The 26,145-nt window shown below is 37.2% G+C and overlaps 1 protein-coding gene across 1 annotated transcript in view; it reads left to right on the top strand.

Annotated features, from left to right (window-relative positions):
* The first annotated feature begins 660 nt into the window (after positions 1-660).
* LOC150100614 (5' exonuclease Apollo-like) overlaps positions 661-26,145 on the top strand; it is a 46,537-nt gene continuing 21,052 nt past the window's right edge. Inside the window, exons 1-2 of the mRNA XM_090402079.1 lie at positions 661-913; positions 12,735-12,929. Of these exons, the coding sequence (XP_090258205.1) occupies positions 12,735-12,929 (195 nt within the window). The 5' untranslated portion in view covers positions 661-913. The remainder of the gene's footprint in view (positions 914-12,734; positions 12,930-26,145) is intronic.

Raw genomic sequence — 26,145 nt, 5'->3', positions numbered from 1 at the left:
GGAGATTGAGCTGCCTACTCAGTCTTCAAAAGTTAGATAGGGGTAAAAACTGCCTCGCCTATTCGCTATACGGGAACAGGCGAGGGAATAATAATGAATAATAACTGATTCATCATCATCATCATCATCATTATTATTATTATTATTATTATTATTATTATTATTATTATTATTATTATTATTATTATTATTATTATTATTATTATTATTATTATTTAATGTTAGTTGTCTGAGGCCTTGTTGTACGGTACGTGAAGTTCTAGTTACTCTATAGTTAACAAAGTAATGCTATAGAATAACTGCATAGTGGTTCATTTGTTTAGCTGTTAATATTTTGTGCTGTCATTGCATGCAAATTAAAGTTGGCAGCAGCACTTTGCTCCCCGTTCAGCTTTATTATTATTTTATATTGCAGCGATATTAATCTGTTTAGTTTATAGTCCACACAGAATGCGTGTTGATATAACATATCTTAATACATTTTTCGCATTATGCCTTGTATGCAGTGCGTAGCTAGGGGGGAAGGAGGGGGAGGTTCGCCCCTGGCGACACTTTGAACCTTATCGTATACGTCGTTTTGACTTTTTTGTAGTATTTTTGGTGTCTATTGGGAGGGGCGACAAACTCAGGGTTCGTCCCGGCCTGCAACAGCACTAGGAACGTCACTGCTTGTATATAATGATGGCGATGATGATAAAATATAATAATTTAGGGAAGGTAGGATTGAGCAAATTTATTCTGTTAGACAGTTAGGGAATGTTGTACTAATGGAAGTACGTCAGGTCTGCTCATGTTCAATTTGAGTAGCTAGTTTAAAATTTTTGTCACGGAGTGACGGAGGGAGATTTGAACAAGTATATGATGTTGAAGGATATCCTGTGTTCGTTTCTAGCAAATTAATCTGCTCGAAGAGGTGAGATACAGTTAAATATGATTGAATGTTCTGGTATGAAATGAAAATCATTTCATACCAGAAATGTGGATTTCTGGTATGAAATGATTGATTTCGTAAACTTCTCGTTATGTATGCGAAAAAGGTCTAATAGAGTACTGAAGTAAATCATATTTTTCTCGTGGTAGAACTCGTTGCCTTTAATTTCGTGCGAATCTGACAGCTTTATTGTTGAGTATTAAAGCAGAATAAAATTCTGTTTCGTTGTTTGGCATGATTGGTTTCGAACGCATCTTATAGTCTATAGATTGAATTATATGTAATATTGACATTTCGTCCAATTTGGACAATACACAAAAATTTCACTAAACGAATTATTATTATTATTATTATAACGGTGGCTCCATGAAGTCAAAAGACCCATCGCAGGAGAACCAGCATTGACACAATACCTGTCATACTTTAAATTCATTCACAGACAATGCATTCAAACCACCTCTGACAATGCATTCCACTCATTTACAACCCTCCAAGCAAAAAACCTAGTCCTGTGTCCTGTTTAACCATGCTCTTACACAATCTCCAGGGATGGCCCCTCGTTCTCTCCCTTCCTGCACTGGTCTTAAAGTCATTAGTATCAATCCTATAAAACCTCTTTAATAATTTATATTTACAAATCTGAAAATAAACCCCAACTCAACATCACCAGAGTTAAAGATCGGTACTATCAACCTAAGAAGCCTGAATGCCAAAGAAATGGAGCTAGCTGAGGAATTAGATAAGTACTAGATCGACATAATAGGGGTGACTGAAACAAAAAAGACCAAAACTGGTGAGATCTTTCTGAGCAATAAATACAAAATGTTATATTCAGGCAATGACAATCAAGGAAAAGAAGGAGTAGCCATAATATTCAACACAAAATACGAGGCTAATCTTCTTGAATGGCACTCAGTCTCAAGGAGAGTAATGTGGGCAAATATGAGAATGGGGAACTGGACAATGAGACTTATTTGTGCCTATGGTCCCACAGAAGGTTCTACTAAGGTAGAAGTGGAGGAATTTTTTGAGGCTTTAGAAAAAGCAACTGACACAATGAAAAATGAAAAGTTGGTCCTTGTTGGGGATCTAAATAACAGAGTAGGAAATGATTGTGAGACATACAAAAATATTTTGAGAAAATTTGGAGAAAAGAGCAAAGCTAATAATAATGGCAAATATCTGTTGGATTTCTGCTCAGGACATGGACCTGGTTATTACTAACACCATGTTCCAACATAAAAATGTGCACAAATTCACATGGAGAGAAGAGGCTAGGAATAAGAAAAGTCTCATTGACTATGTTATTGTTGATAGTGATGTTTTCTCCCTGGTGCAGGACACCAGAGTGTACAGAGGATTTGAAATTGGAAGTGATCACTATTTAGTCTTGAGCAGGATAAAATTGAATTTGATATTGAAAAGAATAACATGTAAGAAAGTTTTAAAGCGAATAAAAGTTGAGCAGCTCTCAGATGTGAGCTGTAGACTAAAATACACAAAGATTATTGAAGAAAAAATGAAAGAGTTTGAGAACAGGAATCAAACCTTGGAGATTCAGTGGCAAGCCTTCAAGAAAACACTGATTGATTCAGACAGAGAGGCATGTGGTGAGGTTGTCTGCAAGGATAAAAAAATCAGAACTCCCTGGTGGACACAGGAAGTTAAAGAGGCAGTGAAGGAAAAGAAGAAAGCATACCAAAAGTTCCTGTCAAATAAGTCAGCTTGTGCTCTTAGAGAATATAGAGACAAATGCAAGAATGCTAAACACTGTCTAAAACTAGCTAAACAAAAGTCATGGGAGGACTTTGGCAAGAATATAGAAAATAAATATCAAGAAGGTGACAAAATATTCTGGAGGTTGTTGAAGAAGCTTAAGAATGGAGGAAAGAGTGCTATAAAAGGAATTAGAGATGATAAAGGTGACATGAAAACAGGAGAAAAAGATATCCTTGGAGTAATTACTTTGAAAAACTGCTAAATGAAACAAGCAGTGATGACAGCACAGTGGTAAAAAAACACTGACCAGGCATGCAGTCAGGAATACATATCCATACTTGAAGTAGAAAAAGCCATGAAAGGCTTGAAATGTGGAAAGGCAGCAGGAGTAGATGATATTCGACCAGAAATGCTGAAGTATGGTGGTATGAGAGTCTTACAGTGGCTGCACTGCATAGTTCAGAAAGCCTGGACAGAGGGACGAATTCCCGATGATTGGAGTAGAGCTCTCATAGTACCCATATATAAAAAGGGAAATAAAACTGCATGTGAGAATTATACAGAGGTATTTCCCTACTAAGTGTTCCTGGCAAGATCTATGCAAGTATACTTGAGAAACGGTTGAGAAGAATTGTGGAAGAAAAGCTTGGTGAAGAACAAGCTGGATTCAGGCCAAATAGAGGCTGTCAGGATCAGATCTTCACTTTACGACAAATAGTCGAGAAAGCATGGGAATATAACAAAGATCTGTATTTAAGTTTTGTTGATCTGGAAAAGGTATATGACAAGGTGCCAAGAGAGAAGCTATTCAAAATGGTACAGTTATATGGTCAATGGGGCATTATATCAAGCAATACTTAGTCTTTATTTGAGTTGTAAGTCAGCAGTTAGAATTGAAGGAAGTACAGGAAGATGGTTTAATGTTAAATCTGGGGTGAGACAAGGATGTACATTATCCCCTCTGTTATTCATTATCTATATGGATCACATTATGAAGGAAAGTGGTATTAAACATGATATCAAAATTGGAGATGTTAATGTCAGCTCTTTGCTTTATGCGGATGATGTTATACTTCTAAATAAATCCGCTACAAGTCTGCAAGATTCTCTGACTAAATTGAATAGCTGTTGTAATAGATATGGTATGAAGGTCAGCAATAAAAAGACAAAGACAATGAAAATAGGCAGAATCATTGAAAATGTCAACTGTATTGTGAATGGAGAACCTGTGGAACAAGTAAAACATTTCAGCTATTTAGGCACGATTTTTACTGAAGATGGTAAATTAAATATAGAAATAGACAACAGAATCAGCAAAGCTGGTATGGTGGGAAGTCAATTGAATAAATTCATATGGAATAAGAGAGAAATTAGTCGGAACACTAAATTAGCTGTATACAAGACAGTGTTCAAACCAGTTTTAACTTATGGATCTGAGAGCTGGGTCAGAAGTAAAACACTTGACCAAAGACTAGAGACCACAGATATGAGAGTCCTGAGAAAGATTATAGGCATGAACAGATGGCATCAATGGCAGTATCATATTAAAAACAAGGATATTAGGAAAGAACTTGACATTGTCAGCATCCAGGAATGCGTTAGCAGAGCTAATCTCAGGTGGTATGGTCACTTAAGCAGAATGGGCAAGGAAAGATTAGCAAAACAAGTGTTCTCTGCCAGGTTGGCAGCAAAACGACCCAGAGGAAGACCAAGATATAGGTGGATTGATACGGTACAAAGTGCTTTAGACGATAGAAATATAAGATCTGATAATGTTGGAGTGTTGACAAGTAACAGACTGATTTGGAGGAAAATTGTAGATAGGAAATTAATAATGATGTAATTTTTTTCATGTAGTACTATCATATCCTGTACACTCCTTGAGGGTACATGGCAGGAATTTGATGATGATGATGAATAATTTATATGCCTCTATCATATCTCTCTCCTGCATCTAGTTTTTGGAGCCCACAGACCTTCAATTTATTCTCGTAGGAAACATCCCACAGACCTGCAACAATGTTTGTAACTTGCCTCTGAATCCTCTCTGCCATTTCCTCATCACCAAGAAATCCAGGTGACTACATTTGTGTGCGATAGTCCAGATGCAATCTTATTAATGCCTTATAAAGTGGGACAATCACTTCCTTCTTCCTGCTTGTCAGTGTGCTCTTCAACAACCATGTAATTTAATGTGATGTTTTGGTAACCTTTGCAATATGCCCTTTAAACATAAGTTCTCTGTCCACAATAACTCCCAAGTCCCTTGCCTCATCAACTTCTTGCAGTTCATTTCTATTAATATAGTAACATTACATTACATTACATTAGCCAGGCGTTATCAGCCTGGGGGGACTTTTGGCCTCAAGCACTGGGCACGGTCCTCTGCGACTGTCCGCCATTTTCTGGTCTCCAGCTCGACAGTCTGCAGGGCTTCCTTCTCCTGATCTGCCCATCTCTTTCTCGGTCTCCTGATTGGGGTCGGGCCACCCACGCTTGTCTCACAGTGCTTTTGGGGCCCATACTGTACAAGTGCCCCAGCCACTGAAGACGCCGGGTTCGCAGCTCCATCAAGATGTCTGCCGAGTTGTATAAAGCATGTATGGCAGCATTGGACTGCCTCCTCCAGACTCCGTCTGCCATGACCCCTCCATAGATACGTCGTAGCATCTTGTTCTCGAATACTCTCAGGTGATTGGCTTGTGTCGCCGTGAGAGTCCACGCTTCAGCACCATAGAGGAGAACAGGCCTGATCAAAGTCTTGTATGGTCCCACCTTTGTAGTCCAAGACAGCGAGCGCGAGGCGAAAAGAGGACGCACCTGATAATAGGCCACATTCATGGCATTTACCCGACTCTGGACATCAGCCTCAACTTTGTTGTCTTCAGTCATGAAGGAATCCAAGTACCTAAATACTTTCACCCTCTTAAACTGTGCAGCTCCCTCTGGATCTTGACAGCATGGCGACTCATAAAAAGGTATTTTGTCTTCTTCGCATTTATTTTCAGGCCAACTTCTTCTGCAGCTTCTTCAATAGCAGTGACCAATGCCATCACATTGTCCCGTTGATGCACCATAACGTTCAGGTCATCAGTGTAGCCAAGAATCCTAACTTGCACCCCCATGTCGAGTTAGGATTCTTGGCTACGCTAGTAAACAGCATGTAATCTCATGCTCCCAAAGTTCATCACCTTACACTTAGTCACATCACATTAAACTGACTGCCATTTACCTTAGCCCATACCATTAGCCTATTTAAGTCATCTGCAAGACAACTACATCATCTGAATTGACTATCGCTCTTTCCAATTTTGCATCATCAGCAAACAGGTAGATTCCTTTTAAATTATTTCCAGTATCATTAATGTACAAATTAAACAATAGAGGACTGAGCCCTGAAGTACATCACTAGTCATCTGCCTTCTCCTGGACTCAGCTCCTCCATAAATTACTCTTTGAAATTCATCCGCCAACCACCCTCTAATCCAAACTACCAGCTGGATCCATACCCATATGCTCCAATTTATGCAACAGAGTTCTGTGTGGAATCCTATCAAATGCCTTTTCCAAGTCCAGCAGTATCACTGAGTAAGGATTTCCTTTATCCACCTTCACTGTTACTTTTTTATAGATAGTAAGCAAGTTACTAAGGCAAGACCTACCCTTCATAAAATGATGTTGTCCCTTATAAAGTATATTGCTGTTCACCCAGTCCTGAATTCTAATTTTTATCGATTTCTCCAAAACCTTAACCACCACTCCAGATATACTAATTGGTTTATATTTATATTTTATAACTGCCATTGGGTTAGATGGCATATCGACCCATGTGTTACGAAAATGTGCAAGAGAATTCGCACCTCCTCTATCAGGCTGTTCTGGTAAAGTTCTAATAGAGGGGAAGGGGAAAATAATTCCACTGCTATCTCTGTCTTGGAGCCTCTGTTATGCAGTGGAATTATTTTCCCCTCTATTAGAACTTTACCAGAACAGCCTGATAGAGGAGGTGCGAATTCTCTTGCACATTTTCGTAACACATGGGTTGATATGCCATCTAACCCAATGGCAGTTATAAAATATAAATATAAACTGATGTTCGCATTAAGGTTCTGTAATATACTAAGCACCTCTATTTCATCTATCTCTAGACTCTCATCAGTTGATGACACATTTGGCACTGTAATATCACAACCAAGATGGTACACTTTTGCAAAATGATCACTAAGTAACTCAACTATTTGATTTGCTTCCGTAATTTCCCTATCATCAACACTTTTTAAAGTCACCCTTACATAGTTATTCCTCCTTTTACTTGCCACATAGCGAAAGAACTCCTTAGGATTTCTTTTGGACTCATCAGCTACCTTTCTCTCATAGTCAGCTTTGGTCTTCCTTGCCATACAGGTTACCTTCTTTGCCTGTACCTTGTATTGCTCATAACCTTTTTTTTATAATTCCACCACAACCTTTTCTTTATCTGCATCTCCTGCTTAATAATATTATTCATCCATCTCACTCCTACTTGATTTCTCCTCCTGACTTTGGGAATACAGTCTGATACAGCTTTCCTTAAATACTCCTTGACAATCTCCCACGTGCCATCAGCATCTCTCCCCTTCAAATTCTCATGCCATAGCACTGCTGAAAGCTGACTTCTCAGCTTGTCATAATCACTAGCCTTGTAATTCCACATATAATCCTTCTTAACAGATAATTCAGCACATCTTACAATCTCCCAGGTCAAGACTACATGAGCACTTTCCCCAAGTGGAGACTGTAACTAAATTAATTATTGATATGTTCTCTGATGCCATGACCAGATCTAACACTCTCGAATCTCTTATCCCTTCCATTGCATGCTGTCTGTCTCAGGTAGTTATCTCTTAACAACTGTATGAACTCCATTTCCTTTATTCCTTGTGACCATTCCTTCTCCCAATCTATGTCTCCATAGTTAAAATCCCCCCCCCCCCATAATAATTACTTAACCTTCACTCATCTTGCATACCATTACATTCTCCCTTATATCCCTTGGATTATAGCAGCAACCAATTACATATTTTGCCCTGTTGATCTCTATCTCACACCAAATAGCCTCGATGAACTGCCCTCTACATACCTGTCACCTTGAGGCACTTCTACCCTTTTTTTGGCTCTAACGCTTTGTCTGTCATTAGTAAAGCCCCTTCCCCCATTCTGCCCCCCTCTGTCCTGCCTGAAAATATTGTATCCCTTAGATTCAATCCCTATTCTTAGTTGACTAAGTCTTGCTAATTCCTATAATTTTTGGGCAAGTTGTACTAAGTAATGACAAAAATTCTTCACACTTATTCCAAATACTTTGGGCATTAGTATACATAAACTGCAATACTTCCTTCTTCCCATAATTGTCCTGTGTGTTAATTAGCCCCACTCTGTATACTGTATACTGTATACTGTTAATTTTCTGAGAACAATTAATCCCAAATTCACAGCGATTATTCACCTTAGTACTATTTATAGCTGACTATCATCTGCCTCCCTAGCAAATCTCATTTCCCTATTTTTGACCATTTACTCTATCCTTTATCAATAAATGTTCTAAATGCCAAGTGCTCAGTCCATTTAAGTGCAAACCATCACTCTTAAAATACTCTTTCCTTTTATCAAACTCATCCCAGACATTCATAAAATGAATATTCAGCTTCATTTCTTTGCAAAAACTTTTACACAATCTTGATATCATTCAATTTACTATAATTGCTCTTCTGTTTAATTTGTCACTGTCATATCTTGGTAGCACGCTCATGATTTTTCCACTCTTGATCTTTGCATTCATTGCTATCATTATCATTAAGTCTTTGAAATCCTGTCTCAGAAAATCTTTCGCTACCTAGATCATTCGTGCCCACAACTGCAATAATCTCACTTGCTCTATCCCTCTGCATCACAGCTTCAGTTATATCCTTAATCTTTGACCCAGGATAACACTCTTTAATTACTCTTTGTCCATGTGGTTAGCCTAGTGGCTGTGCATTTCGCAACTATATGCCTGGGGAAGGAGTGTCCTAGGTTCGATTCCCCTCGGTGATGTGAGGAGCTGAAGATCTTCCTCAGCCATAGCCAAATTAGCCAGTCTTGAGCATGGACAGTAGGGTTTTTCTCCCAGTTTATCCTGGGGTGTTTCATCCCACAAAGCAGGCAAACCGCCCTTGAGAACTCAACACTACAGGACATAGGATACACCGGGGGCATAGGGCTTGACCACCTTATCCTGTGAACGGTTTGAGGTCCGATGATTAATAAACCCTAGACACTGCAAGGTAAAAGGGGGTAAAAAGAAGATGAGATCAGATGAGAATTACTCTCCCATCCTTTACACCTTTAATTAGAGAATCCCCATACAGCACAATATCTTTTTAACTGGACATCCCTTACCTCCACTGATGCTTGTTTTTGTCCCTTATCTTCTCTCACATTCTTTTGTATATCACTCGGTAATCTCTGTGTATGTGATTCTGCACTTTTTATTTCATGCACACGCTCACTTAATCCGTTACTAAATAATCTGTCATTCTCAATCCCCCATACTTTCTATTCCATAAAAAGCACTAGAACATTGGAATGCTGCAAGATAGACTATACAAATTGGTTAGATCAAAATTATAAAATATATTAGTTATTTAAAAATGTCACTTTCTTTGTCTCAGGAGAACCTGTACAACACAATTTACTCCACATGCTTCTATCAAGTTACATTGGGATATGGTTGTATAAAAAAGGCATATTTCCTATGAGACTGATGGCACCTAACTGTGAAGTCTTGATGATCACTTAAACTTGAGACATTAGACAAACCAGATGTATTATCATGTATTACACTAAAACTTCAGTGTCTATGCAAGTCAAGTAAAACATGCAAAACAGTTGACACATTAGAAGATGAAAAGAGACTGCATAATTATAAGTTAGCAGAAGTTTTTACTTATTCTGGATCATGACAATTTAGATAAAAAAACGTATTTTTTATTGGTATTGCTGGATTTTGTGAAGTTGTTTTTAAGGTTAATACGCAGCAATCTGTTAAGTACATTAGGGTAAATGAAGATGGATATAAAGCCAGTGGCATGTAAGAGAATGGCTATTTAACATCAGAGAGTAATAGAGGAACACAGTCTAGAAGACAGTGATGTGCCAGGACTCTTGTTTGGACTAGTTGTGTTTTATATACCTTAATGATATTGGTGAGGATTTGAAAGGTAATCAGTCTATTTAGTTCAGTTTTGCTGATAACACTGCATTTCAGAGGGGGATAGTGAAACTGATGTCAAGAATCATTCCTACAACAGAATTTGAAGAGATTGACGTTGTCATCATAGGATAATCGTTGTTAGTTTAATGTTGCAAAGTGTAAGATAATGCACTTTGGATAGTTGGTAGTTGCAAGCTTTGTATTATGCTAATAGGATTGCAATGCAAAAAATCCATGAAATGAGGGACCTGAGATCAGTGGAAAGTTGAAGTTTGAGGGAACACATTGTCATAATGGGCAAAAGTGCATGATCACTTGGATATCGAAAAGCACTTATGAATAAGGATAAGAGTTATTGCCCCTCTTTAACAAGTCCTTAACACCACTATATGTAGAGTATTCTGTTCCCTGATAGGCAAGTGAACTTGCATGTTGGATGATGCTTGATATGAGAATGGATTAAAGATTTGTAAAATTTGTTTAGCAAGTAGAAATGAAGATAGGATAATACTTAAGTTACAAAGAGAATTTTATAGGATAGACACAGAAGGAATATATGGCAGTAAGAGAAGGAATAGGGAATGATATCTGGAAATTGAGTGGGAGGAAGTTGAGTGCATTGTCAGTGAATGAATTTAAGGCAAGCTGTCATTCTTGTTGTATAGTTAATGTGTCTCCTGTGATTATTATCTAATGCTTATTATCCATGACTTTTTCCATTGAGGCTTAGAACTGTGGTTTCATTGGGATGAATCCTAAATTCTATGGAGATGCTTGATACTAATAATGAAGATGGAATATTTACACACTTGTTGATTAAAATAGTATACCCCTTGATGGTGTGGCTGGTATTGGTGTTATAGTTTGTCAAGCAAAAAATTATTGTATCTCAACAAGAATATCTAGTTTCACCATTATTTTTTTATGAATTCTGTAATAAAAAAATATAAACTGACATTTCATAGACGTTCACTAATGGAAGCCATTAGTATTCCTGCCATATACATTCTATACAGACAACCAAGTGCTTTTAGCAAATATTCTACAGTATTTTACATGGGCTCCATCTTTCTAAAAATATGGATAATTTTTACTATTACAGTGGAACCTCGGTTGTCGAACTTAATTCATTCCCTGAGGCTGTTCGAAAACCAAAACCATTTCCCCATAAGAATTAATGTAAAATGGATTAATCCGTTCCTGAATCCCAGATGATTGTTTATTTAAACCTTTACAACAGTACTTCATGCATAAGATCATATACAAACATAATGAAAATGCATAAAATCTTACATAAAAAGAATAAACACAATAAATAGATAAAATATAGACGAAAATTGATCGCTTCCTTATTTTTGAGTATTGTACAGATCGTTGATTTCGCCATACCAAACTGCATAGCAAGATCCGAGACACGAACGCAATTTTCATGTTTGGATATGATTTCTTTTTTCATCTCTATCTGGTTCTAACAACTTTTCTTTTCGTTTTGCTGCTATCACTATTCTATCCATCTTATTAAGGTGGGTGCCATGGCTGTTTGTCTCTCACACTATGTTATCCATTGACTTCTTGCCAAGCAGTACTTGACTAAAAAAAATCAGGCTTAAAATGGAAGTCTTTCTACATTCACAGATTTCTGTTTTCTTCTTTCTACTTAGTCTACTTTATTCTCATTCTATTTGCAGATTTCCACTTATTTCTTTCACCACACCACTGACTTTTTAACATTTAGATGGAAACAAATTTGAAGAGGCAGCTGAAGTGGAATTTTTTTCCATAAAAATAAAAACTATTTGTTTTTCCAATAGGGAATTGAAAAACTCATCATGGGATAGATAGGCTTTGAATCATTTGAATATTTGAATCATTTTATTAATAAATATTTTTATTAAATAAGTTGTTAAATATTTTTAATCTAAACATCTAATTGATGCAATCTTTCCATTGTATTAACAGTTTTTTTTTTAATTGCCCAAGATAATGAATATGCAGTAGAGCAGTTGTGTCCACCCTTTTAATGAAAACTATTAAAATATTTGAGTGAAGGTAATTGCATAAACATTATAATTTTTTACTACCTGCTTATGAGGCTTGAAGTGAATAGAAAAGTATTATATTTGGTTTCTAGAACAGGGTTCTAGGATTACATCTGTATTTTGACACAGTAAGATAAAAAGACCAGCTTTTTTTCTAAATGTAATCTGAGTAACCTAAAATACTGAATGTGAGAGGAAAGAAAGATCAAGAAAAAAAAAAGAAAGGAAGCAATGTTCTAATATTTTCTTTAATATTTGAGCATTGACAACCAAGTATATAGTTTGCATTTATTATGTTTGTGCAAGATTTTTTGCATATTAATAGCAAATTTTGTTATGATGGTGCTTCTTTGGTGCAGTTTAGAAGAATAAAGTATACCTTGTGTTTGAAAACTGAGATTTGATTCTTGTTCAAGGGAAACATTTTTAAAGTTTCAATGAAAGATGACAGCCGGTCTCATATGGAGCTAGAGGTTTTTTGCTCCTGAAAACTTGTTTCCTCTACTCAAGGCTTATCATCCTTGCCTGATAAGTACATGAAAATGACAGACATGGCAGACTATGAAGACGGGATTAACCACCCAATCTCAGTAAAATTTAGTTTATGAAAAGCTAATTATATGGTCTTAACAGTGTGCAACTGTTAAGGCAATATAAATTAGCTTCTCATGTAAATTAAAATGAAAATAAAATTTTTAATATGGTGAAAAGTATTTGAAATCAGTGTTGCCTGTGAACTATAGGCGTGGACACCTTTGCTCTCCAGTAATATTTTTACCATTAATACTGTATTAATTATTAATTTCTTTGGTAGATGCATTCTAATGGTCATATTATCTTCAACACACCAATAGCAGTTGATTTCTGGAAAATTGATCACTGTGGCCAGATTAGATTTTTTTTCCTTACTCATTTCCATTCGGATCATATTGTTGGTCTTTCAAAGTCATGGAAGTTTCCTTTATATACATCTCCTATTACAGCAGAACTTTTAATTAGAAAGCTACATGTAAGTAAATCATTTTTGAGTTATAAGTATTTATAATAAAAACTAATAATTACTGCAGTTATTAGTTTTTCACAGTCACATGATTGATTGTGAAAGATATATGTAACCATTGTTTTACCATGTATACACTCCTTTGGGAAGTCCAAGAGCTCATTTAGGGAGAACTATTTTAGTAACTCATGATTAAATACTTATCTTACCTCTTTGAATACATTCACTGAAGTTGCACTAATGTCTAATACCATGCCACAAACACCCTTGCCAGAAAGACCCATGCTTCCCAATGATACCCTTAGACAGTTTCCATGGATGACTTTGAGTTCTGCTTGCACCATCACTAACCTTTATTATTATTGTTGTTGTTATTATTATTATTATTATTATTATTATTACTATTACTATTATTACGGGCAACTCCAGGGAGTCATTGGACTCATCGAGGGAGGCCCCAAATCATATTCATCACAACTATTTGACATTCATACAGTATCTATCATACCTCGCCTTAAACTCATTCACTGTCACAGCATTCACCACAGACTCAGGGAGCGCATTCCACTCATTCACTACTCTAAAAGTAAAGAACCCAGCTCTAACACCTTTACTAACCACACTTTTGCCCAGTTTCCATGGATGTCCCCTAGTCCTCCCACAACCAGCCCTGTTCTCAAAAATATCTTCTGAATTAATTTTATAGAAACCCTTCAGTAATTTGAATGTCTCAATCATATCTCCCCTCCTCCGCCTATCAACCAATTTTTGCAACCCACAAATCCTCAACCTGTTCTCATACGGTTCATTCCACAGACCTGCTATCATCTTGGTCACTCGCCTCTGGATCCTCTCCACCTCCTCCCCATCAAGAAGAAACCTAGGTGACCAAATCTGAGCACAGTAGTCTAGATGGGGTCTTATCAAGGCTCGATACAGAGGAACAATAACCTGCTTGTCTCTGCTTGTCATCGTATTCTTCAGCAACCAAGTGATTTGATGAGCTGTTTTGGTCACTTTAGCAATGTGTCCCCTAAATTTCAATTCCTTATCTACCAACACTCCTAAATCTCGTGCCTCATCAATTTCCTGGAGCACGGTTCCACCAATGCAGTAAACTGCCGCCAATCTTTTCACCCCAAAATGCATAACCTTACATTTTGCCACATTAAACTGACATCCATTCTCCTTAGCCCAGACCTCCAATCTATCCAAATCATCCTGCAAAATTTTGACGTCATCTGCATTCACTATTGCCCTACCCAACTTCGCATCATCTGCAAACAAATGAACTGTTCCTCTCAGATCATTTCCTATATCATTTATGAACAAATTAAACAGCAGTGGTCCAAGAACAGATCCTTGTGGCACACCACTAGTCACAGGCCGTCTTGTGGACTCTACTCCCGAGTAAACCACTCTCTGATATCTCTCCGTCAACCACCCTCCTATCCATCTCACCAACCCTATGTCCATTCCCATATGCTGCAATTTACTGATTAGAATTCCATGTGGAATCCTGTCAAAGGCCTTGGCAAGGTCCAGTAGAATCACCGTAAACCCATTACCCTTATCCAGTTCAGCCGTCACTGTGTTATAATACGTGAGCAAGTTACTGAGGCATGACCTACCCTTCACAAAACCATGCTGTCCCCGATACAGTATCCCATTTTCTTCTATCCAATCTTGTATTTTCCTCTTGACTATTTTCTCTAAGACCTTGACAATGATTCCTGATATGCTAATCGGTCGGTAATTTACTACAGCAGTCTTGGAACCACCTTTATGCAGTGGAACTATTTTCCCCTCTTTCCACCCACTCGGGACTAACCCAGACCCGAGACTCAAATTAAACAAAATGGTCAAGGGTACTGACAATTCTTTAGCTGCTTCTCGTACAACACGAGCTGGTATACCATCCAATCCCACAGATGTATTGACATTGAGGTTATGCAATAGACTACTCACCTCCACTTCATTAACCACAATTCCCGTATAATCTACTGGTTTATTCGTTTCTGCAATGTCACCACCTAGATGATATACTTTTGCAAAGTGCTCACTCAGTAACTCAACTATCTCAACTGATTCAGTTACCTCCCTACCATCGGCATTCTTTAAAATCAATCTGCTATGTACATTTTTCCTTTTACTTGCTACATATCTAAAAAACTGTTTAGGATTCTCTTTAGCCTGCATGGCCAATGTTCTTTCGTAATCCTTTTTTGCTTTTCTTACCACACTCGTCACCCTTCTGGCCTGTGCTTTATACCGTTCATGTGCCTGCCGGTCACCCTTCTCCTTAAATTCCCTCCATAGTTGTTTCTTTTTTTGCAACTCAAGCTTAATGGTGTTATTCATCCATTTAACCCCTACTTGATTTATTATTCGGACTCTAGGTATACAGTCAGCCATTGCTTCATGCAAGCACTTCTTAACTACCTCCCATGCACTATCAACTTCTAGTCCTTGCAGTTGTGCATGCCATGGCACTGAACCAATCAAACTCCTAAGCTTGTCATACTTTCCAGCCCGATAATTCCACATGTACCCTGTCTTAATTGAAAATTCTACACCTTTAGCCACCTCCCAAGTTAAGAACCTATGATCACTCTCACCGATTGGTGGCAATGTGGTCATATTTGTTACAGCCAAATCCTCAGATGTAATTACTAGGTCAAGCACTCTCTGACCCCTAGTATTTTCCATTACATGCTGTCACAGATAGTTATCCCTTAATAACCGCATAAAATCCAGTTCCTTCCTCCCGTGTGTCCTCTCCTCACTCCAATCAATGCGACCATAGTTGAAATCTCCCATAATAATCACCCTTCTTCCACCCATTTCTTCTATTTGCTTGTGCATACTGTCACCACCATCTTTTCCATCACCTGGTCTATAGCAGCACCCAATTGTATATTTAGTTCTGCTAGCCACAATCTCACACCAAATGGCCTCAAATGTGCTCTTTTCTCTATCCTGCAATTCAACTTCTATTCTCCTTGGCTGCAGCTCATCAACTATCATCAACAATACTCCTCCCCCCATTTTATTCTCTCTGTCATTCCTGAACACACTATACCCATCACATTCAATCCGACTAGCTATATCATCTACAGTCAGCCATGTTTCACTAATACCAATAACTTGTGGTCTGGAAGTGCCAACCATGGCCAAAAACTCTTCCTTCTTGTTCCTAATACTACTAGTATTAGTGTACATGAATTTAAGACCCCCATTAATTCAAGAATCCATAAATTCCACACCACTCGTCATACATAACCCACGCATAAAGTCATTTGCAATTATAGCCCTCCTTTTAAACATTTCACTGTCATACCGTGGCAAAAGACTAATCGTTCTAACTCTCTCACTCTTTTCTTTTGCTACCTCAAACAATTCATTCAGGTCTTCTATCATTTCCATTTTATCTCCTTTCAAATCATTCGTACCTGCCACAACAATCATTTCTTTCACCCTTTCCTTTTGCTCTCTAATAGACGCAGTTACGTCCTTTATGGTCGCACCAGGTTGGTACGATTTTGTCAAATCCTCTACTAACACACCTCGTACTAACGAGTCTCCATACAGCACTCTATCCTTCATTTTGTTCATGTTCACATTCATACGTCTATTTTTCCTGTCATACCTTTTATTATTGGTTAGTTCATTCAGTCTACTTTTGTTCATGCACTCTAGCTGCTGTTTTGCTCTTTCTATTGCACTATTCAACAACGGGATCTCACTCAATGCATCTATCTCATCTTTTTTGTTCTCTGAGAAACCATTTATACTATCATTCACACTCTCACAATTTTCATGTACAACCTTGCCGTTTCCTGTCATATCCCTGTTTCCTTCATTCTGAAGGTTGACAAAAATATCGCACTCACGATCCGAAATACACTTCAATTCCGCATTCTCCCTACATTTTCTACACACATTCAATCCTTTATTATCATCTAACCACACTCCGACCGCACTCCGCAAAGCGTACATTTCACAGCTAGTACACTGACTCATTTCTTTTATGCTACCGTTCTTTGATAACGATGGCGAACCTTCATTACTGGCCGCCATTTTCCTTCGCACAGGTGCCATTATTATCTGTGACGTGTTTTGTCAAATTATACCTTAATCTTTAATAATTATTCAATTAATAAATAAGAGGAAAAAAAGTACAAACATCAGAACATTTAAGTACTAAATATAATTAAATAAAATGAAATATAACTAAATACAGTAACTTAGCTTCGTTTTGTCTTCCACCGTTACGCGTTCGATTCCGACGGTACCAAAATATATTATATCGCGACAGCAACTAACTTCCAAAAAACAACCACTGAAGTACACTCGTATTCAGAGAAACAATTTAGCACTCAAAAACGTAGAAAAACGGGGAAAAAAGCGGACCATTCACCGATTAAAAATCACTTTCTTCTCAATACTTGTTATAATACTTGTATCTCCATGGAGACATAACTCATTGCAGAAGATCCATTATTCACAGAATACTTATCATACCTCTCATACTTATTCACTAATGAAGTACAACTACTTCTGGAAACCCATTCCATCAATTTGCCACCCTCCATCCAAAAAACTAGTCCTTGACACCCCTTACTAACTACACTTTTACACAATTTCTACTTTCCTGCCATGTACCGAAAAAAAGTCTCCTTTAAAACCTCTTTAATAACTTAAATGCTTCTATCATGTTTTTCTTCTCTTTCACCTATCAGCTAATTTTTGAAGCCCACAGACTGTCAATCTATTATCTTAGGGAGCATTCCACAGACCTGCCACAATCTTTGTCACGCTTGCCTATGGATCCTCTCCACCACCTCCACTTCTGCTCTCTTATGGAATCGAGTTGACCAGATCTGCATGCAGTAGTTCAGATGCAGCCTTATAAATGAGAACAGTAACTTCTCTGTTCCTGGTTGTTAGTGTGTTCAACAACTACGTAATCTGTAGTTGTTGAACACGTGTTCTGTTTTGGCTATCTTTGTAATATGCCCTGTAGACTTTTTTTAACTCCCTGTCCACAATCATTCCCCCTCAAAAAAAAAAAAAAAAAAAACCATGCCTCATCAGTTTCCTACAGTTCAATTCCATCGATATAATAAACAGCATGTGATCTCTTCTTTGCAAAATGCATCACCTTATACTTGGTCACATTAAACTGGAGCCATTTACCTTTGCCCATACTGCTAGTGTGTCATCCTGCAATATCTCTACATATGCATTTGTTATTGCTCTCCCAGTTTTGCATCATTAGCAAACAAGTGAATATTTCTCATCATATCATTTCCTGTATTGTTGATGAACAAATTAAACATCAAAGGAGCAAGTTCTGAGCATTGTGGTACACCACTAGTCACCTGTCTCTTCCTGGACTCAGCTCTTCTATACAACACTCTTTGAGATCTGTTTATCAGCCACAGTCTAATCCAAGTCACCAGATTCATATCCATCACTGTTTGCTCTAATTTATGTAGTGTTCTATGTGGAATCGTGCAAAATGCTTTTCAAAGTCCAGTAGTTTCACTGAGTAGCCATTTCCCTTATCCAGCTACATTGTCACTTTATTATGAACAAGCAATTACTACTACAAAATCATGTTGTCCCTTATAGAGCATCATATTGCTATCCACTCAGTCCTGAATTCTGCTTTTTACCAATCCTTTAACCACCTCTTGAGAGACTGATTGATATGGAATTTGCTACTTCTGTCTTGGATGCAGTAGGACTATTTTGTCTCCTTTCCATTCCATTGGCACCTTCTGAGTACTAAGGTTTAAATTAAACTACTTAGAGGAGCTGATAATTTTCTTCCACATGGGCTGATATGGGATCTAATCCCTTGGCTGTGCTTGCACCATTTCTTCACCCTCCATTCTCCCATCAGTAATGTTACATCTGGTATTGCAATTGTCACCACCTAGATAGTACACTCTTTCAAAATGATCACTCAGTAATTCAGCTGTTGGTTTGCTTTTATTATATTCCCATCATCAGCACTTTTTAAAGTCATTCTTCCATAGGCATTCCTCTTTTCACATGCCACATAGCAGAACTGTTTAGGATTTCTTTTGGCCTCATTCCTCATAACTAGCTTTCTCTCATAATTAGTTTTGGCCTTCCTAATCAAAAAAAAAAAAAAAAAAAGAGGTCACCTCTGCCTGTGCATGTTGATGACCAAAGACACTTTGTGTCCCCTCCACAACCTTTTCTTTGTCTGCAGCTCCTGCTGAATGATGGTATTCATCCATCTAACTCCTACCTGATTTATCCTTCTGACTCCAGGTACACAGTCTGATACCATTTTCTCTCCCCCCAAAATTTTTATACCATGGCACTGCTGAATGTTAACTCCTCAGCTTGTCATAATCACATGCTTTGTAATTCCACATATGTTTCTACATAAGATCTGAAAATTCTGGCATGTCTGGCAATCATCCAGGTTAAGACTACATGTTCACCTTCCTCAAGTGGAGGCAGCATAGCCAGCCACATTCGCTACTGTTAGTTCTCTGATCAGATCGAGCACACTCAAACCTTATGTCCCATCCATTACATGCTGTCTCAGGTAATTATCTCTAAACAGCTGTATAAATTTCATTTCTTTTCCTTCCTGTGAGACTATTACTCCTCTTCCTCCCAATCTATCTCCCTAATCTCTCTTCTACTGATTATACTGATTTCCATAATAATAATAATATTTGTATGGGGTTTTACCCCCCCCCCCTTTGGGGAAGGGAGCAGGTTGATCCCTCACAATGAGAGATTAAATATATATATTTTTTATGACTGTAGATCTGTGTGTGTGTGTTCATGGGATTGGTGTGCTTGTTCTGAGGGATGAAAAACCAGCATTCCCAAGTGAGGAAAACCTTCTACCTCTGTATGAGACTGGCTAACTCACCTTTAGTCAAAAGAGACCAGATAAAGGTTCTTTATGCCGTAGACAGAAATCGAACCCAGGTCTTTCTAACCAAAGGGCTTCGTCTTTACTGACTGAGCTGCAGAGGCTCTTATCTCCATACATCCTTCTATATGGTGAGAATAACTTATCTTGAATTCTACCAAAATGCAGTCTTGCCTTTTCTCTCACAAAAAGGATCTCACTTTCTTTTGATGATACCATCTGTTCACTCCCCTAATTTTTTTCATAATTAGAAATCTGTGGTTTCTAAGCTTGGATATTCTCCTTCAAACTATGGGGAACTATTTTCTACAGATCAGTACAAATGCTGGCATATGTAAATTATTATTATTTATTATAATAAATTTAGTTTAATCCTTTATCCAAGTGTGAGCAAACAAAGTTTGCACCTGAAAGTATCTTCAGGTGGTACAACACTGGGCAACTCGTTGCAGAGGTGGAGCAAACTAACATCACTCCTATCTCAGTATCTCCCATAATGCAAAACACATCTCCTTGCAGATATGTATAATGTTATGCATTAAGGGAAAGGCCACTACCCAGACTAGTTTCAACCTTTATTGAGGTCTCTTCAGTGGGAGCCAGGCCCAAGTGGAGATACCAGGCAGAAGCATTAGCAAGGTCATCTCTACCCCTATAGGAGTTGCCAAACGGTGTGCCACCCAATCCTGAAGATACTTTCAGACGCAAACTTTGTTTGCTCACACTTGGATAAAGGATTAAACTAAATTTATTATAGTCTAACCAAGTGAAAAATAAACTTTCAACATTATTATTTATTATTGTTATATATTATCAATATTGCTATAATATATCAACATATGATATGTATGTGAATTTAGGGAACACTTAGTCACATTTAAGCTCAAGAAAAACAAAAATAATGATGTACAAAGTACTTGTAAAACCAGTATTAACCAGATGAAAGATTGCTTCTGTTTGAAAAAAGAATTCTCAGACATATTTTTGGAGCAATACAAGAGAATGGTGTATGGAGGAAAAGATACAGCCATGAATTATATGTATTGTTTAATGAGCTGGACATTATTAAGTACATTAAAATCAACAGATTAAGTTGAGTTGGACATATATGCATGGATAATAACAGTAGTTAAGATGTCATTCAATCTAGGCCAGAAGGAAAAAGGAAAATTAGAAGGCCTAAATTGAAATGGGAAGATTTAGTGGTCCTGGATATTAAGGCTCTGGCAGTCAAAAATTGGAGAAACTTATCAATGAATAAGGAAGGCTGGTAGAAGTATCTGAAGAAGGCCAGGACCCTCACAAGGCTGTAATGATGATGAAAGTCTTGATAAAGCAGTCTAGCATTAACAAGAACAGCTGTATTAAACCGTTTCTTTTTAAGATCTGAATAGCATTCAATTGATCTGCCAAATTATGAACTTTATCTTCATAATTTATTTCTTTTTGAGCTTTACAGCATGCTCTTATATGTATTGTATGCCCACACTCCACAGAGCCGACCTTGACTTTATGCCAAGAATAGTCAATTCATGTTGAAGGGGAGAAAGAAATAAAGGATGTACGAATTGGCCACCAACACGTGAAATCATGTGCTTTATATGTAAATTTTCCAACTGTTGTACAAGCAAAATAGTTACCACTTTAAGAACTAGAATTTTCATAAAACAAAAGCTAATTTTCCAACATATAATAAACAATCATCCTACGAAACGCATTGATTATCCTTATATCGGAATGGATTCTCCTTCTTTTGACATGCCAGAAGTGTCAAAGGGTCTTGCATGTGGGCGTACAGTACATAAGCTTAATTTAATTTTAATTGTAATCATTCATAGTTAATGTAATGTAACTGCAATGCATATATTTAGGCAGTGTTTTGATTATCTTATTAAGTTTTGTTTCTCCTTGCTTATAAGATTAAAGCATTCTGTTTTAAATGATTTTTTTTTTTACCACTCATGGTTTATGTGTATTAGTTGATCTCTGGCATGGGCAAGCGGGTTTTTTCTCCTGGAAGCTCGGGTTTTTCACTTCGTAAACTCAAGAAAATTGGCCATAGAACCCACACTATTTCAGACAATAAATATGTTGTGTTTAAAAGAAAGGGAAAAATATTGTGTTAAGCTTAGGGACTGCAAAATGCATGCTGTTTATTATTAGCAATGGTCTTGGGCCTGCTATCTTTGACTATTGGTGGAGACTGAACTGGTCCTTCTCCCTCCACCACTAATTTCAAGAAGTTAGATAAGGTTAAAACAGTCTTGCCTACTCCCTATGGGAATAAAAGGTGTTAGGGGATTTTTTTTTTTTTTTAAATGAAAAATTCTAGAATTATTACTTAATTATACATTATTAAATCACTTAAGGAATTGAACAACGTAGATATGAATATAAATTAAATTACACTTTAATAAATATTTCCGATATTTCGGCAACGTCACGTTGCCATCTTCAAAAGGAATTTACAAAAAAGGCACATGCATGTAGGCACTACAACACAGTAACTGAGAATGAAGAGATGAAGCTATTGTTCTCCTAAAAGTCCTGATGGAAGCCTCCCAAATTTGGGGCAGTCGCATACATCCAAATTTGTTGAGGTTTGGAGAGTTTCTTAGGGCTGAGGCTGATTCCATAAATAGTCTTTCGAATTTGTATTTGCTATGGTGTATTACTGTAGCTTTCTTCCACCGTATTCTGTGGCGTGTATCCAGAGCATGGTCTGCAAGACCAGAATGGCCATACTTGTGAAAACGGATGTAGTCCTTATGTTCAGAAATTCTGATATTCGTTGTCCTGCCTGTTTGGCCAAAGCAAGACAGTTTACAGCTGCATGGGACCTGGTATACACCAGGTAGGTCTAGGAGAAGTGGTTGGTCTTTAGAGGAGCAGATAAGGGATGCCAATTTTCTGTATGGCATGTAACAGGAGGTCAGGTCATGTTTTTTTAAGAATTTAAGATCTTAAAAAAACATGACCTAATGTCCAACTTCTCGTGGTGCAACCTGTTAGGTATCTACCTGGATACAGAATGAATGGGGGATGTGATGGCAATTTGGGATTTAGCCAACCAAATTGTATTCTTATTGGCTTAAACCCAATATTAAATGATGGTACAACATGATAGAATTTCATGCTGGCTGGGGCGTCGCCCCATTAAACAAGGCCCACGTTGTTTTTGCCAGGGAACCAGGGCGAACAGCAGAAAGTCAGCTACTAGAACAAATCCTAAAACACACCCCAACTCAATATCACCAGAATTGAAGATCGGTACTATCATAAGACGCCTGAATGGCAAAGAAATGGAGCTAGCTGAGGAATTAGATAAGTACCAGATTGACATAATAGGGATGACTGAAACAAAAAAGACCAAAACTGATGAGCTCTTTCTAAGCAATAAATACAAAATGTTATATTCAGGCAATGACAATCACAGAAAAGTAGGAGTAGCCATAGTATTCAACATTAAATACGAGGCTAATCTTCTTGAATAGCAGTGTTATGTCCCTATCTTGCGATTTTTGTTTATCTTGTTTTACAAACTGCCTTCGTCTATATTCTCATAACTTCTACCTTCAAAACATCACCAAAATTTCTACCAATATCTGAGCTACTGTTCCCCGTAGTATCCCTAGTATTTGTATTTTAACTGCGCCCTTTGGGATATTTAGTTTAAGTTATTTTGTACATAAACAGAGAAAGGAACTCAAATATCTGAAAGTGCTACTATTGCAGTCGTGACACTATTTCTCGTTACTCAACATTAATTCCTTAAGCTTCCCATTTCTCAACGTTAATTCCCTGCGTGGTTAGGCTCGAATGTTTCTAAGCGGTGCATTGGATATAGCAATATCAGACAACTTTCTTCATTATAAAAAAAAAAAGGTTTATTACTTCTCTAAGCATGGTACATATCAAAATACTCTACTAAATTACTTACACACTAAAATTAGCTTAATACAAGTAGTTGGGCTATGATTCTACAGGAGTTACTACGATCATGCCGCCACAAATTTTCATACACGAAATCACTTAACATGGAATAAATTAGATCACCACATATCATTAGGTTATTCAGTTTCAAGTATACCAACAAAGATATTAGGTATTCTAGCACATACTTATGACAATTCTGATTCTCTATGCATCACACTAAGCATTCAAGTTCCTCAGGCTACTTGATTACTCAATTCGCACTAATCTAATTCAATATTAACAAAACCATTTACTTCATTAATACACAGCTATGTCATTAACTTTCCTTTTACAAAGTAGTAGGCACTCAAGATTCTTAGGACAATTAAATATTCACAAATTATCAACACTAGCTAGTTTACCTTTTAACACTCTCTATCAAATTCTAAAGTCCTATTATAATTTCTCCCCAATCACTTTAACAGTTCCGAATTATGACAATGGTACCTATCACAAACAACTTTTAGTTAACATAAGACAAAATTCACAATACCTTTCTTTAGCTTCACTTACGGGCCTTTACCTTCTACTGAACGGACTTGCTTGTATAACTTCTTGCAATTCAGGGCTATATAAACATCTGCGCCGTCGGCTGTACTATCCGAAATGAGGATATCGATATTTTCACAGCTTCCTATGACTCTTTGTTATAATTTGCTTTCTACATAGGAATACGGGAATAGCTTTCCCGCTCACCTTCGATTCCTTGTTGTGGCATGAGGATATAAGCCATATCTCTCCACTCAGGAACACCGTGAAGTCCACTCAAAAACCAAACTAAAGCCCATGAGAGCCTACTCCTCAAAAAAAAAACCAAAACCCAAGTTGAGTCCCCTGTCGAGTCCTCTGTCAAGCCCCCCCAAGGGGGGGGTTACCAACCCTTTTATAGCTGCTCCCCTAACGGCGCTCTTTCTTACTTCTTTTTCCCACCTCCTGCTTGTTTTCCGTCTGTCTACCAATTGAGTAGCATTTGGCCGCCATACGTCATTTTGATCGGCAACTCGTAACGAAGTTTCTATCCGGGTATAGGTCTTAAGTGATATTCCGTTATTTTTCTTGTTAGCCTCTATCTTAGCCCCCTTTTAGACCTTTTCTCAGAATTCTACTTAATGCTTAATCTGTAGCCTCTTACATAGCGTATTTCATGACTCATTCTTTTATACTTATGGACTTAACTCTTTCATTCTTAATCGCATTACTATATTAATTCTCAGTTAGCTACTTATTTAATACAACTTCCTTGTTTAGTCATAATACATCTTAATGCATTCATTTCTTTTGTTACCTTAACTAAACAATAGACCTTTACATTTTACTCAATTTATACTGGATGCAAGAATATTAAATTATTCTTTTCATGCAGGGGTTTTTATTTATGTTATTTGTTTTTCATGTTACACCATGATAACTGAGAATACTATATTTTCAAGATATCAGGTGTAACAGCAGGCAATTTCAAGTAGAGTGATGTGGGCAAATATCGGAATGGGGAACTGGACAATTTGTGCCTATGATCCCACAGAAGGTTCTTCTAAGGTAGAAATGGAGGAATTTTTTGAGGCTTTAGAAAAAGCAACTGATACAATGAAAAATGAAAAGTTGGTCCTTGTTGGGGATCTAAATAGCAGAGTAGGAAATGATTGTCAGACATACAAAAATATTTTGGGAAAATTTGGAGAAAAGAACAAAGCTAATAATAATGGTAAACACTTGTTGGATTTCTGCTCAGGACATGGACTGGTTATTACTAACACAATATTTCAACATAAAAATGGAGAGAAAAGACAAGGAATAAGAAAAGTCTCATTGACTATATTATTGTTGATAGTGATGTTTTCTCTCTGGTGCAGTACAATAGAGTGTACAGAGGATTTGAAATTAGAAGTGATCATCATTTAGTCTTAAGCAGAATAAAATTGAATTTCATATTGAAAAGAAGAACATTTAAGAAAGTTTTAAAGCGAATAAAAGTTGATCAGCTCTCAGATGTGAACTGTAGACTAAAATACACAAAGATTATTGAAGACAAAATCAGAGTTTGAGAACAGGAACCAAACCTTGCAGTTTCAGTGGCAAGCCTTAAAGAAAACCCTGATTGATTCAGCCAGAGAGGCATGTAGTGAGGTTGTCTGCAAGGATAGAAAAATCAGAACTCCATGGTGGATACAGGAAGTTAAAGAGGCAGTGAAGGAAAAGAAGAAAGCATATCAAAAGTTCCTGTCAAATAATTCAGCTTGTGCTCTTAGAGAATACAGTGACAAATGTAAGAAAGCTAAACAGTGTGTAAAACTAGCTAAATAAAAGTAATGGGAAGACTTT

This window comes from Typopeltis vanoorti, chromosome 12 (genome assembly GCF_054136105.1).
Source record: "Typopeltis vanoorti isolate ZY-2024b chromosome 12, IOZ_Tvanoo_1.0, whole genome shotgun sequence".
Taxonomy (NCBI): Eukaryota; Metazoa; Arthropoda; class Arachnida; order Uropygi; family Thelyphonidae; genus Typopeltis; species Typopeltis vanoorti.
The sequence above is the reverse complement of the archived record's forward strand: the minus strand, read 5'-3'. Positions and strand labels throughout refer to the sequence as shown.